This window comes from Kryptolebias marmoratus, linkage group LG3, assembly GCF_001649575.2.
Source record: "Kryptolebias marmoratus isolate JLee-2015 linkage group LG3, ASM164957v2, whole genome shotgun sequence".
Lineage (NCBI taxonomy): Eukaryota > Metazoa > Chordata > Actinopteri > Cyprinodontiformes > Rivulidae > Kryptolebias > Kryptolebias marmoratus.
Window position 1 is genome coordinate 18193992 of NC_051432.1, and position 12379 is coordinate 18206370.

Genomic DNA, 12379 nt, shown 5'->3' on the forward strand with positions numbered 1-12379 from the left:
TTCCGCATCGGCGGCTGCGGGGAGCGTCCGCCAATCGCAACGAGCGATGAAAAACGTTCACGGAGTTTCACATTTTCACACCAAAATACATCTAAAACACAATTTACAGCTGAATGCACTAAGCCTAAAGATAAACTCGTCCAATAAAAATACTAATAATGTTTGGATGTAACTTTAGTGAGCGTGTTTGTGTGTTTTCGTCGGTAATTGTGCCAGCTATTTTACGACAGTCCCTATAGTGTTTTGACGAAAGACGTTATTGTAATTTTTCTCATTAAACACTAGGGGGCGGTCGTTTACAAAACAAAATATAATGTATTTTAAACACTTAATTCTATTGTGAATAGAAACCCATGGAGCCCAGTCAGAGATATGATATTATTGCGTGCCCTCGCAATGTTTTGATGCATTTTGATGCTTTTGAAAAAATGCATTATCTATATGCTACATTTGTGGGTGTGCCACTTCCTTCTCACATTTCAGTTTCATGTACAATATGAACTCAGGTATGGTTACAGTAAAGAAATGCTTCTCCTCAAGCATACTGTGTTGTTGATCAGTCCCATTTCCGAAGCTGCATTTGATTCAGGAGTGGAAATTTTAAAAAAATTTACCAGCCACTCAAATATTTTACCAGCCACTATTTTTTGTTGTGACAAAAAGTAATTTCATATGATGATGATGATGAAGGTGGGTGGAAGCAGTTGTGGTGCCCTACAAGCTGAACAGCACCTCTTTCTGGACACTGCATGGAAATAATAACTAGATTTTTCTTGTTTAAAACCATTAAAAGATGCATATCTGTACATAAAAAAAACAGTTTTTGACGGGTAGCACCGACCGTTGGACATCGCTGTTTAGCTGTGCTACGGTAGTAAAATCTGACAAGGAAGCACAGATCGAGAACACCGGCCGTAGGCGAACGCACACTGACCGACGTCATGACGTCATTGATTTAGTTAAAAAAAAATAACATTCGGGTTGAGTGTTATTTAGATCATTAATTATCCAACAGCTAGTTAATTTACCAACAAGTCTTTAACTGTGTTTATTCCTCTCATCATGGACAACAAGTCCTGTGAATTTGGAGACATTTGTTCTTTTTTTGCAAAAGTTACCAGGGGGGAACCAAATATTTCAGCCGTCTGAAATAATCGGTTCCCCCTCTAAAACATGGGACAAAAATAATTTACCAACAACTCCTTACCTGTGTTTATTCCTCTGTATTATGATATTATTAGCACATTTTATTTTTAAAAGAATGACGTTTTTTGTTTTTTTAATGAGAAATATTTGCCCCTCTAAACAATTCTGTTAATAGATAAGTCATTATTTACGGAGACGCAGGGGGAACCGTATCTGATGGGGGAACGCGGCTCGACGTAACAGCAGCAACTCAAGCACATTACTATATGTCAAGAGGACAAATAACACCTTTTCTGTTCGAATTGCCAACCCGCCACTATAAATATTTACCCGCATTTGGCCAGTGGCGGGTGCTAATTTCCACCCCTGATTTGATTGTATGTGGCATGTTTGTTTCTAATAAAAACAATGTTTATGATGAAGACATGTTTCACTTGAGATGTGTTTTGTTGTGGGCTGGCGGAAGGCATGCACACTATTCAGATCCTGTTACTCTTTATTGTGTTCATGCTTCATAGATGCACCCTGCAGTGATTTGATTAATCACAGAAATTATTAATTTATGTATTTTGGTTTTCTGTCTTCAGATTTTACAATTTTATTACAGTACAAATCAATTAGGGGCTTCTGTTTCACCATTTTTGGTCCAATGCTGCTACCTTTAGGATATTTTTTGTCATCTTCAGCTTCTACTATCTTACCTTTTAATAATTCTTTTAACTGTCATATTGACTCCGGATGCTTAGAGGTTTAACTTTTACGTTTTTCTAACAATCTTTTCTACTTCTTTATGAATTTACAGTGTATAGCAAACAGTAATTTCAAAAACAAAAGTGTAAGAACATACAGAAAACCTTCAGAAGTGCCATGAATGCTGTGATAAGCCCTGGTAAGAACCAGTCCATAGTTAACTGAACTGAAATGAATCTTGGCAGGAAGTTAACCATGGTGCCTCCCAGCTTCACAGTTTCTGAGAAGGAGATTCATGACACGAGTAATTATAGCTGCTCATACCGTTTATCCCTGTCTTTAAATTGGTTTTACAGTTACAGTGACATGTTGATGGCCTCTCTCAGACACAAAAATTGTTATAAACTACAGTGCGCACCAGATATCACCTAAATTCTATTAAATGGTTCTTAACCCGGCACTGTTGCACACAGATATTGCTTTATCTTTATTCAGTGGATCAGAAAAGTTGTTTTTTCTTCACCACACTGACTGGTCCTCTCCACGCAGGACGGCCGCATTACATGTTAGGTTAAATGGTAACTCTAAAATTGTCCCTAGATGTGAGTGAGAGTGAATGGTTGTGTGTCTCTGTGTGTCCCTGCGATGGACTTGCGACCTGTCCAGTGTGTCCCCCGCCTCTCGCACAGTGACGGCTGGAGTTAGGCACCAACTCCCTGCGACCCAGAAGGGAGAAGCGGGTAAAGAAAATGGATGGATGGATTTAATTGTCAAGCTCTTTGCCATAATTTAAGGACAAGAATCTGAGAAAATAACTGCTTTAAAAAAATCTTTATGGTTTGTCATCAGAACACATAAAAACAACACCAGTGTAGAATTTTTAAGTGCAAATAAACAATGTAGAGAAAAATCTGATTACTTCAGTCAAACAATGAAATTAAAAAAAGATTCAGCAACAAAAATATTTCTGAACAGTAAAAAAAAAAATTATTGTGCAACAAAGTATTTCTCAGCAGCACAAGCTACTATAAAACTATTTATCACTGGAAAGCATTTAACATTTTAACATATGGATAATTCAAAAAAGGAGGGGAGAAAAATCTGGGGTGAAAATTATTTTTTAAACAAAACAGTTTCTTGAACAAGCACTAAAGCCTGAACAGCCCTCTGAATTACAAGCTCTGATTTTTTGCACATTTTAATTCTTTTACATCTCTGCAGGGTTTGAGATTAAAGCTGCTAAGGATGCAGAGTACATCAAAATTTAAAACCACAATAGCTGTCAAAATATACAACTTTTCAAAGGTTTTGATTTGAATTTTTTGTATCATCCATGATGAAAATAATCACTAAATACCAATCATTCACAAAAGCCTACAGCATAGTTTGTAATAAATGAGCAAAACAGCAGAATTGTGTTTTTGTTGCCAACAATTACGAGCCGTTTGTTTACATTCGAATACTGACAACTACACTTCGGACGGTCTCGACAGAAAACGAGTTGGTGAAACAATCTGAATGTAAACAGAGTCAGAGGGAGAACAACAGAGTCAGAGACGCCAAGTGGGAGGAGAAAAAGGTGAAGTTCTTCTTCTTCTTCTGAAAGGAAACAAAGACTAAAAGCTGTGAGGAGAGTCGACAGAAGTGGAGTCATCTAGGAGGAGGGGATTGAGTGGGTGACATAATATGCAAATGAGCTGGGCTGAGATATTCCCAGCTGTAATGGCTCATAACTCATCAATGAATTTAGTTGTACACAAATGTGAGGAATATTTGCTGTTTTCTAACACACTTTTTCAAATCAAAAACACTGAAAATGACATATTTTGACAGCCATTAAGGTTTAAAGTAAAATGATTAAGGTTTAAATACTAAACTGAACACTTCTGCAGCAGCTGCTCGTTCCACTAACTGGGGATTATGTGGCAAGAAGACATTTGATAAGAAGTTAAAGAAAAATGAACGTTAATCTTCAGAACCATACATCCAATCTTTTCTTGCTGAACTACAGCGATGTCAGAACTACAAAGCCGGCTTAAGAAGCAAATCTTTTATGTTTAGTCATTATTTTCCACTGCAGAGCGGCACCGTTGTGGTTCGAGAACACACTGTGGAGAACGGGCGCCCCGAGGGGATCAATCCAAGTCCGTAACGCCACAGATATTCCGGAGAGTCTCGTCTTCTTCGTACTGTTTCTCCTCTGTGCCCCAACCTTCCGAGAAAAAGAGACCGAACCGGTTTTCTTTGAGTTTACTGCTGAAAATAAACACTCCTCCTCAGCAATAAGACTTCAGAACATTTAATCTGCTGTAAAGCGTACAGCTCAGCTCAGGCACTGACTCCATGCAGTCTGTTACAGCGCCCTGGTTTCGGGGTGCATTAACTGCTGCACCACCATGTCGATGTTAATGATGGGGCTGAAGTAGAGAGCCCAGTAGAAGAGGCAGTTGCACACAAACTGTGGGACGAAAGGCCACAGGAGGGCAAAGGCAAATCCCTGAGAGAGCATCTTCCACAAGTGGTTCCACATCTTTTGCGGCACAGTCCTGCAGAAAAAGGTGCAAATTAGACTGATGTGTTACGACAACGTAGGAGCTAAACAATCCCTGCCTCCACATGCAGCTTTTATCAAGCAGCTCGTACCTGATACTGGCGGTTGTCCAGAGCCTCCACAGAGAGCAGCCCTCCAGCACTGAGAGCAGCATGGTGTTAACAATGATGAAGCGGGATGTCCAATAGTGGACAGCCAACCAGTCCCAGGCAAATTCTGCTATCAGCTGGTACGGAAGCAAGCAGTATTTCACCAGAAACTCTGCCCACTGTTGCCAGCTGGGTTCCAACTAACAAAAACAGAAGGAAAAACATTTAAAACAAAAAAAACCCACTGAGCTCTTTGAAATCATTCAAACAGGTATTACTGAAAAACTGATCAACAGCAAATAGTTTACAAGAAATTCAACAATTCATAGTTTTTTCCAGACATGCAGCACTTTGTATAAATCGGATCTGAACTGAGTGAGTTGGGGATCGTATTTAAAGGAGCTTTTTTTTTTAACATTTTTACAAAAAAAAAAAAAGAGGTCTGATCTAGTGCTTTCTGTGTAAAGGTGTCTAACATAGAGGAGCAGCGGTAAACTGAAATCACAGCTGGGTACATGCAACAGGTCTAAAGTCACAATTCGGTATGTTTTTGTTGCAGCTGAGGAGCTGCCTTCTGGTCTCTCATTTCCCTCCAAAGAGTCTCCTGGAGTTGCTCTGCCGAACATGATACTAAAACGGCTGTAATACATCAGTCTTAATGCTCCTTTTTATCTAAACAAAAAAATATTCATGCACTTCCAGGGTTTAAACCCATGTTAAGTTATAAGTTTTATTATCGTTTTGTTAGTTATATAATATATATATATATATATATATATATATATATATATATATATATATATATATATATATATATATATATATATATATATATATATATAAACATCGCTCAAAGTGTCACCTGTGGGTAGAGATATCTGCTCTCCGCAGATTTGTCGATGTGAGCGCTGGCTGGACAGCAGGTGTGCAGGAAGGGAAGAAAAGTCTCAGAATAATCAAATAAATACAAATAAAACATTGTGAGACGAGGGGAGCGTTTCAGTCCGTACAACAAGAACAGAGACTTCCCAGCATTGGCTGCCTGGAAAAAAACAGAGACAAAAACAGCAAAGGGACAGTATTTTAATTGTGAATTTAAAAAGTACAACAAATGTTCAAGCAGGAAACTTAGATTTTAAAGCCTTAATTGTAGAGAATTTTACATCCTTAAATAATCTGAGAGTCTACTATTCTTTTTAAAAAGATGCAGAGAAGTACTGGACACTGAAGCGGGCCATACTGGGACAAAATCATTCAAAACGTATAAGAACCACAGAGCTTACTTTGTATTCCCAGAGGTTCTGTGGAGGTTTGACTCCCAGGACTTTAACTCTCTCCAGTTCAGCCACAACAGCTCGTCTGTGAGCCTGATTCTCAATGTTAAAAGGGGTTTTTAAAAGCTCCTCATCCCCCAGCATCAACAGCAGCCTGAAAAGTAGAAAATCAACAGGAATCACATGCAGGACAGAAAATTTGCAGGCAGGACATTAAAAAAAAAAAAAAGCTATAATGTATGTTACCTTCCGTTAACATTTTCCTGCTGGAAAGGTTTCCTGTAGAGCTCGGTCCACGGGCCCAGGTGCTCCAGCCATGACACGACCTCTTCTGGCGTCCAGTGAGACACGGGTTTACTGATCAGCAGGTCGTGCTGCTCCAGGACTCCACTGCCCCAATGGAACACCAGCACCACCACCTGGACACGTGCAAACATTATAGGTTAAAAACAAAACGAAATGAATCAATTCTGACGATGTGTGAGATCCCAGCAAAGTGTTGGTTTCTGCTGCTTTACCAAAACAGGAACCGAAACGTGCATCAGCTCATCAGTTCATCAGCAAATATTTAAAAAAACTAGAGTTTGAAATTCCCTGATTTTTCATTAGTTTTCCTGATTTATACGACAGATAATAGAAGCTGTGGTTTCTCTAACTTTCAGTTCAGCTGCTTCTTTACTTTTGATTTGTTCAGCAGGGTGAAGCTCATTTAAGTCTTCAGATCTGTTTGTTGTCTTGAAGTATTTGTTGTTTATTTGTTTCCACTTTATCTGATGACACAAACACTTTGCTATCAAACTGAACAAATATGATCCTGATCAATGATGGTGATGCACCTCCATGTTTTAGGTGACGTGTTTGAAACCAACACACTTTTTATCCTGATGTTTTGCTGTTTGCTGTTACAGGGGTGGGCAGTTTTAAAACCGTAGAATACATGCAACACAACCTGCTGGTTACATTTCTGTGAAAATATTGTGGGTCGAGTAAAACAAAGAGCCAAAAATATCAAAAGATAATTCGGCACACAGGTCGAGGCTGAGCTCTCTGACTAAATAAAACTGTTAACTAAGAGAAAGATATTTACAGTGATGTAATTTATTTACAAACCTAAATTTACTGCCGCGTTGCAAGGTAAACAGTGACATTGCTCCCAAGTGCCACATGGACAAAATAAACATGTTCTTTTGACAGCGTGGGGAAAGCTGACCTTTTGAGCCAGAAATGTGATAGCCTTTTTAATTTTACCTGCTGCTCTGGAGCAGCGGGACGTAACAGCCTCAAGTCACATTTGTTAAAAACGGAAACATCTAAGGTAAATGTCAGACTTTTTAAAAACCACTGCGATTCTGTTCCCGTTGTACTTACAGCCACACATGTGAGTGCAGTCAGGACTCCAGAGAAGAAGAAACCTGCTCCTTTGTGCTGGTTTGTCTTGGATCTACCCAAGTTGTCACCATACCTACGAAGAGCCGAGATAAACATGAGACGTTTAGCAAAATTAAGCTCTTTTGCTTTACAACTGAACAAAAAAAAAAAAGATCAGGCACTGAGCCATTTGCAAAATTAGGTGATGAGTGTTAAGTTAAATAAATTTTGAATAACACAAATATCCAGAAAAGATCTGAAACTTTTCCTAAAAAGATGTGACGAGTACAAGTTTTAAACAAACAATGAGGCACAGGGAAAATCTTCAGGTTTGATGATTCCTGAATCTTTGCTACCAACACGACACGATGCAACAAAATCTTCAACTGTTGCTCCTGACAAACTGCGGGAAACATGTGCCCTCGGCTTAGATGAAGAAGACCAAAACAGGAGATTTTCCTGCAGTGTGTGAACAGCTGCTGTTCAAACAAGCACGTCACGATGGGAGGGTTTCTGAGGGAGGAGGTGCAGGGGAGTCTGCAGCACTCGGGAGGCAGGACAGGTTTAAATTAAAAAGTCTTCGAAGGAAGCACCATGTTTCCCTCCCACCATCAGAACAAAGCACATCTGAAGGTATCCACAGTACAAAATTGAATTTACTTCAAGAAAAAGATAAAAAGCACCTCTGAAATGCCAGCAGGCTCCGAGCGATTTTGGGGTTTGCCTGGATTTCTGCTTTCCTCTGCGGAACGACTTCGCTGAAAAGCTTTTCGATTGCATCTCTGAAAAGAAAGAGGGTGGAAATAAATAAAAGTTAAACTTATTTTAAGCAGAATGTAAAACCAAACCACATCCTCAAAAAGTGATGTTACTGTCTGTGTTTTTCAGGTTCTCCTGGGGCACCTTCCAACTACAAACAGAAAAAGTTTTGACTGCAAACGTCATTATGTTTTGTGAGGTTTATTGAGCACAATAATTTGTAAACAGTCCATCTGCTCTCATACCACACACACATAAACCGAAACTAAAGGCTGAAATCAATAGTCCAACTCCATTCTGCAGCCTGAGTCTCAAACTTTAGAACCAAATGTAAAATGCCTCGATTTTTATTTATGCACTTGCAGCAATTTGATTTAGACTTTTGAGCTCGCGCACAATGGCCCATCTCTCTGTGAACACAGACAAAACACCTTTCAGCTGACATTTATGGCAACATGAAGTGTTTTGCTGCATAATTTAGTGCAGATTTAGACCACTTTTAATAGTTCCTCTCTCCCGTTCAAAAAAAATAAAAAGGCACTTGAATTTTGTTCAATCCTCATAACACACCCTGTCCAAGCACAGAGACAGAACTCTTTGTCCTGCACGTTACTGGACACAGATCAGAGCACTGGGTGCTTCGTCCCAGACGGTTGAACCCTAACACACATGACCAGGCCAAACTAGGATGAAGAATAACACATATTTCTCTGTATCTCTGGTAATAGACATATGATTTAAACAGTACATCTATACATCATTTTAGACTAATCCACACAGACCCAAATATTTACATAAGAATAAAACGTTTCCTGAACACTTTAGCTTTTCTTTCCCACTTGAATCACAGTTTTAGGTGACTGACAGTTGATTTTTTTTTTTTTTAAGAAAGAAAAGTTTTCCAGATTGAGATTTTGCTGTTTTGAGAGAAAACCAGAGGACTTGAGTAACAACGACGCAGACATCCATACCTCTGACCTGATTGGATCTTATCAGCTTTGTGTTCCTATCACCCAATCACATGTTTCTTATCATCCCTGACCAACCAACGGTCTGCCTGTCATTTACATATACATTCACGGTCAGGTTTTTTCTTCTCCAGAGTTTAAAGAAGTAGAGCTAGTTTAACCGAATTATGGTCTAAACTGTAGTTTAAAAAAAAATTAATGTTCCCTTGAAATTTTAGACTTAAAAGTCCCTCACTGAGTATATGAACATCCTCAAAACCTTGCTGTCCTGACAAATGAGTCTAACTTTTCTTTGTTTTGTTCTGTTAGAACCAGAGGAGACAGTAACCCTGCAACATAAACCAGAGGAACAAACAGGTTCTTTTGAAGAAGCACTTACCATACCATACCACTTTTATTTCTAAAGCACTTAAAAACAACATAACAGCTGACCAAAGTGCTGTATAAAACTCTAAAAGAGAAAAGAAATTAAACAACAACAACAACAGTCTTCTACAAAGACATTTTCTGTTAGCAAGGACTCATGCTAGGTATCATAATCTTTGTGCTTTTTGAGTAGCAGGACAAAATTGGTGTGTAATAAAAATTCAAGCTAATTGTTAAGTCTTAACTGCAGGCAAACACATCATGGAATCTGTCGTTTTCATGTTCTTTTTTCTCTGCAGTTGTTAGGAACTGATCATCTCCGTCTGTTTTAGTTAAAAAAATTGCATCAATTCTGAACTTTTACTTTTGAAAATCATCTATCAAAGCAAAATCCAGTTTTCTTGCTCCTGACATGAGGCCCAGTTTTACTCCAGAGTATCACACAAATGTCACCAAGTTTCAAATGAGGCCCTAGTCTCAGTTTGGTTGTTAGTGGGACCGTGTTTTCTACAACACCTAGTGGAACAATTAGTGCAGCTGTGAGCAGAATACCTCATCAGTATGTTGATTTTGGGGAAGCCTTCCCATTTCTCCCGGCACTCCGGGCACTCATTCTTGCGCGAGGACTCCCACCACAGAGCCAAACAGTGACGACAAAAGTTATGGCCGCAGGTCAGCGTGGTGGGGTTGACCAAGATGTCGTAGCAACAGTGGCAGGAGAACTCATGTTCCGAGATGCCGCTCGCTTTTGACTTCGACTGACGAGATTCAGGCGCGCAAGAGTCGTCGTCCATTAACGCTACCTGATCGTCATCGTCACCTGAAGAATCCCAATCCATCTGGTGCAGTATCAGATCTGAACGAAGGAAAGCACAAAGTTTGCAGCAGAAAGACTGCGTCACATGGGATAATTTGATGAAAAATATTAGCATCCTCTTTGAACGCACCAAACCATTTTTTTCATGTATACGTCAACTTTAGTAATCCAGTGCATTACTAAATATCTTTTTTTAAAGCAGTCATTTTTTATTACACCATAATATCAGAAAATACTTCAAATCCTAAGCTGTGTGACAGTAAATCCACATCATTATCATGTTATTTTTATGACACCTCATGGTGCCATGTACGCACATTACATATTTGACTGCATTTTGCCTTATCCGTACTATTCTCATTCTCATTATCTTACATATATATTGCTTTTGCTTCTACTCTGTGTTATAATTTAATTTCTCTTTCTCTTTCAGCTTTGCACTGGCTGCGGACAGCAAAGAAACAATGTCATTGCTCAGGAAATCTGTTTCCAGCTGTGGACAAGACAGTAAACACTGAATCCTTTGAGTGTACAAGTACATAAATGTACATTATTTCACTATTAAATTATACTGCAAGCCATGTAAAGAGAGACTTTATAAATTAACTGTGGGTTAAGTCTTTTGGAAGAGGAGAAAATGTTAGAAACCTCTTTTTTTAAAGGGTGGTCAGCCTAATAAAAGTACAACAGCAACACAAGACTCAGAAGCACTTTTTCAAACTGAAACAGGTAAATCAGTTGGGACACTTTATCACATCCTGTTTAGGAAAGTTAGCTGAGCTAACTAGAGACTAGCTACGAGCTAAACTAACGACATTTTCTGGTTTCCTAAAGCAGCAGTTACTGATGTTACAAGTTACTGATGTTACAGATGCCAAAACAACGACAACAACAACAAAGTGCTATCATTAGCTTGTTAGCCCGACCTGCGGACGTTAACTTCAGGTTAGTTAGCTGGTCAGGACAGTTAGCTCAGTTCGCCCCGGGTAGTTAAAGAAACTAACCGTGTTGTCCCTCGCCTCGGGTCGGAGTTAAACGGGTGAAGAGGTGAACGACGACATGGCTGTCCTGCTGAAGCTCAGGTGGTCGGTTTCACTCGGTACCCAGACAGAGCAGAGACATTTCTGCTCGAACAACTGTCGCCATAGCTCCAGCCAGAACGCCCGTCTCTCTTCTTCTTCTTCTTCTTCTTCTCCTCCTACCTTCCTCCTTCCTCCTCCTTCTTCTTCTACGCCTTCAACGTGATGTGCGGACACCTGAAGAAGAAAGACGGCCGAACTGAGCCGTGCAGCTTTTAAAAGCTGCTCTGGATCAAAGTTCAGATGTTATCCAGTCAGTAAAGCCTCTCTGGCCCGAGGTGACTCGCTGCTACGATAATAACAAAAGTGTAACCTATTAACTTACGCGAGGCTCACGTGGACAAGCTGTTTCTGCCCCTGGTTAACTACATCATAACTACAATAACTACACCAAACCACTCAGACTATTAGGGCCATTTCACTCCTGCACTCCACATCCTAATAATAAAACTATGTGAAACAAATTAATAAAAAACACAATTTTAGTAATGACTCTTGAGTAAAGTTCACCAGTTTATAAAAGAGAGTGACTTTTTTTTGGCTAAAATAGGTCTGAACATTCTCTTTTAAGGTCAATGATTATGTACCCATTAATAAAGGGTGGTATGTCGAAACAAAAACTAAGTGTTGCATGTTTTTACCCAAGAGTGTCTGTAGTTGTTGGCCTGTTAGGACATGGTGGGGTGACCCCTCCGGGTTGGGAATGAGTCTTTGCCTCAAATGGAGGAGTTCGAGTGTCCAGGTATTTTGTTCACAGGTTATGGCAGGATGGATCGAATGATTGGAGCCTCATCCACATTAATCAGGGAGTTGCTCTCAACTCTTTACAGGTTCATCTACATTCCAGCCCTCACCTACGGTCATCAGGTTTGGATCGTGACCAAAAGAACGAGATCCTGGATACGAGCGACTAAAATGAGCTTCCTTCGTAGGGCTGCCGAGCTCAGCCTTTAGAGATAAGGTGAGGAGTGCCGTCATCTGGGGGAAGCTCCGAGTAGAGCTGCTGCTCCTCTGCATCAAATAGAGTCACCTGAGGTGGTTTGGGCATTTGGTCTGGATACATGCTGGACACCTTCCTCCGTACGCTTTCTGGGCACGTCCTGCTGGGAGGAGATCTCAGGGCAGATTAAAACTTGCTGAAGGGATCTTGTGTTCTCTCTTACCTGGGAATGCCTTGGGATTCCCCAGGAAAAGCTGGGAAGTTCTGAATTTTGACCCAGCATGGCACCTATGCTACTGTATGTATTCATTGTATGATAAGTGCAGGTAGCA

At 39.9% G+C, this 12379-nt stretch overlaps 1 protein-coding gene across 1 annotated transcript; it reads right to left on the minus strand.

Moving 5' to 3' along the window:
* Positions 1-2650: 2650 nt before the first annotated feature.
* On the minus strand, positions 2651-11401 carry LOC108244354 (bifunctional apoptosis regulator). Its single transcript, XM_025003614.2, has 9 exons — positions 11033-11401; positions 9764-10067; positions 7802-7900; positions 7119-7212; positions 5997-6169; positions 5760-5904; positions 5339-5518; positions 4480-4676; positions 2651-4382 (listed from the first exon to the last, which is right to left on the minus strand). Exons 2-9 carry the CDS (start codon positions 10048-10050, stop codon positions 4190-4192), a joined length of 1368 nt encoding a protein of 455 aa, XP_024859382.1. The 5' UTR covers positions 10051-10067; positions 11033-11401; the 3' UTR covers positions 2651-4189.
* Positions 11402-12379: the final 978 nt, after the last annotated feature.

What these genes read in the sequence shown, in the direction of transcription:
- LOC108244354 (XM_025003614.2), bottom strand. Translation starts at nt 10,050, where the DNA reads ATGGATTGGGATTCTTCAGGTGACGATGACGATCAGGTAGCGTTAATG. An exon ending in CTGCACTCACATGTGTGGCT is followed by an intron (nt 6,170 to 7,118) that starts GTAAGTACAACG and finishes GCACGTGTCCAG; the next exon opens with GTGGTGGTGCTGGTGTTCCA. An exon ending in GCAGATATCTCTACCCACAG is followed by an intron (nt 4,677 to 5,338) that starts GTGACACTTTGA and finishes TGTTTTTGTTAG; the next exon opens with TTGGAACCCAGCTGGCAACA.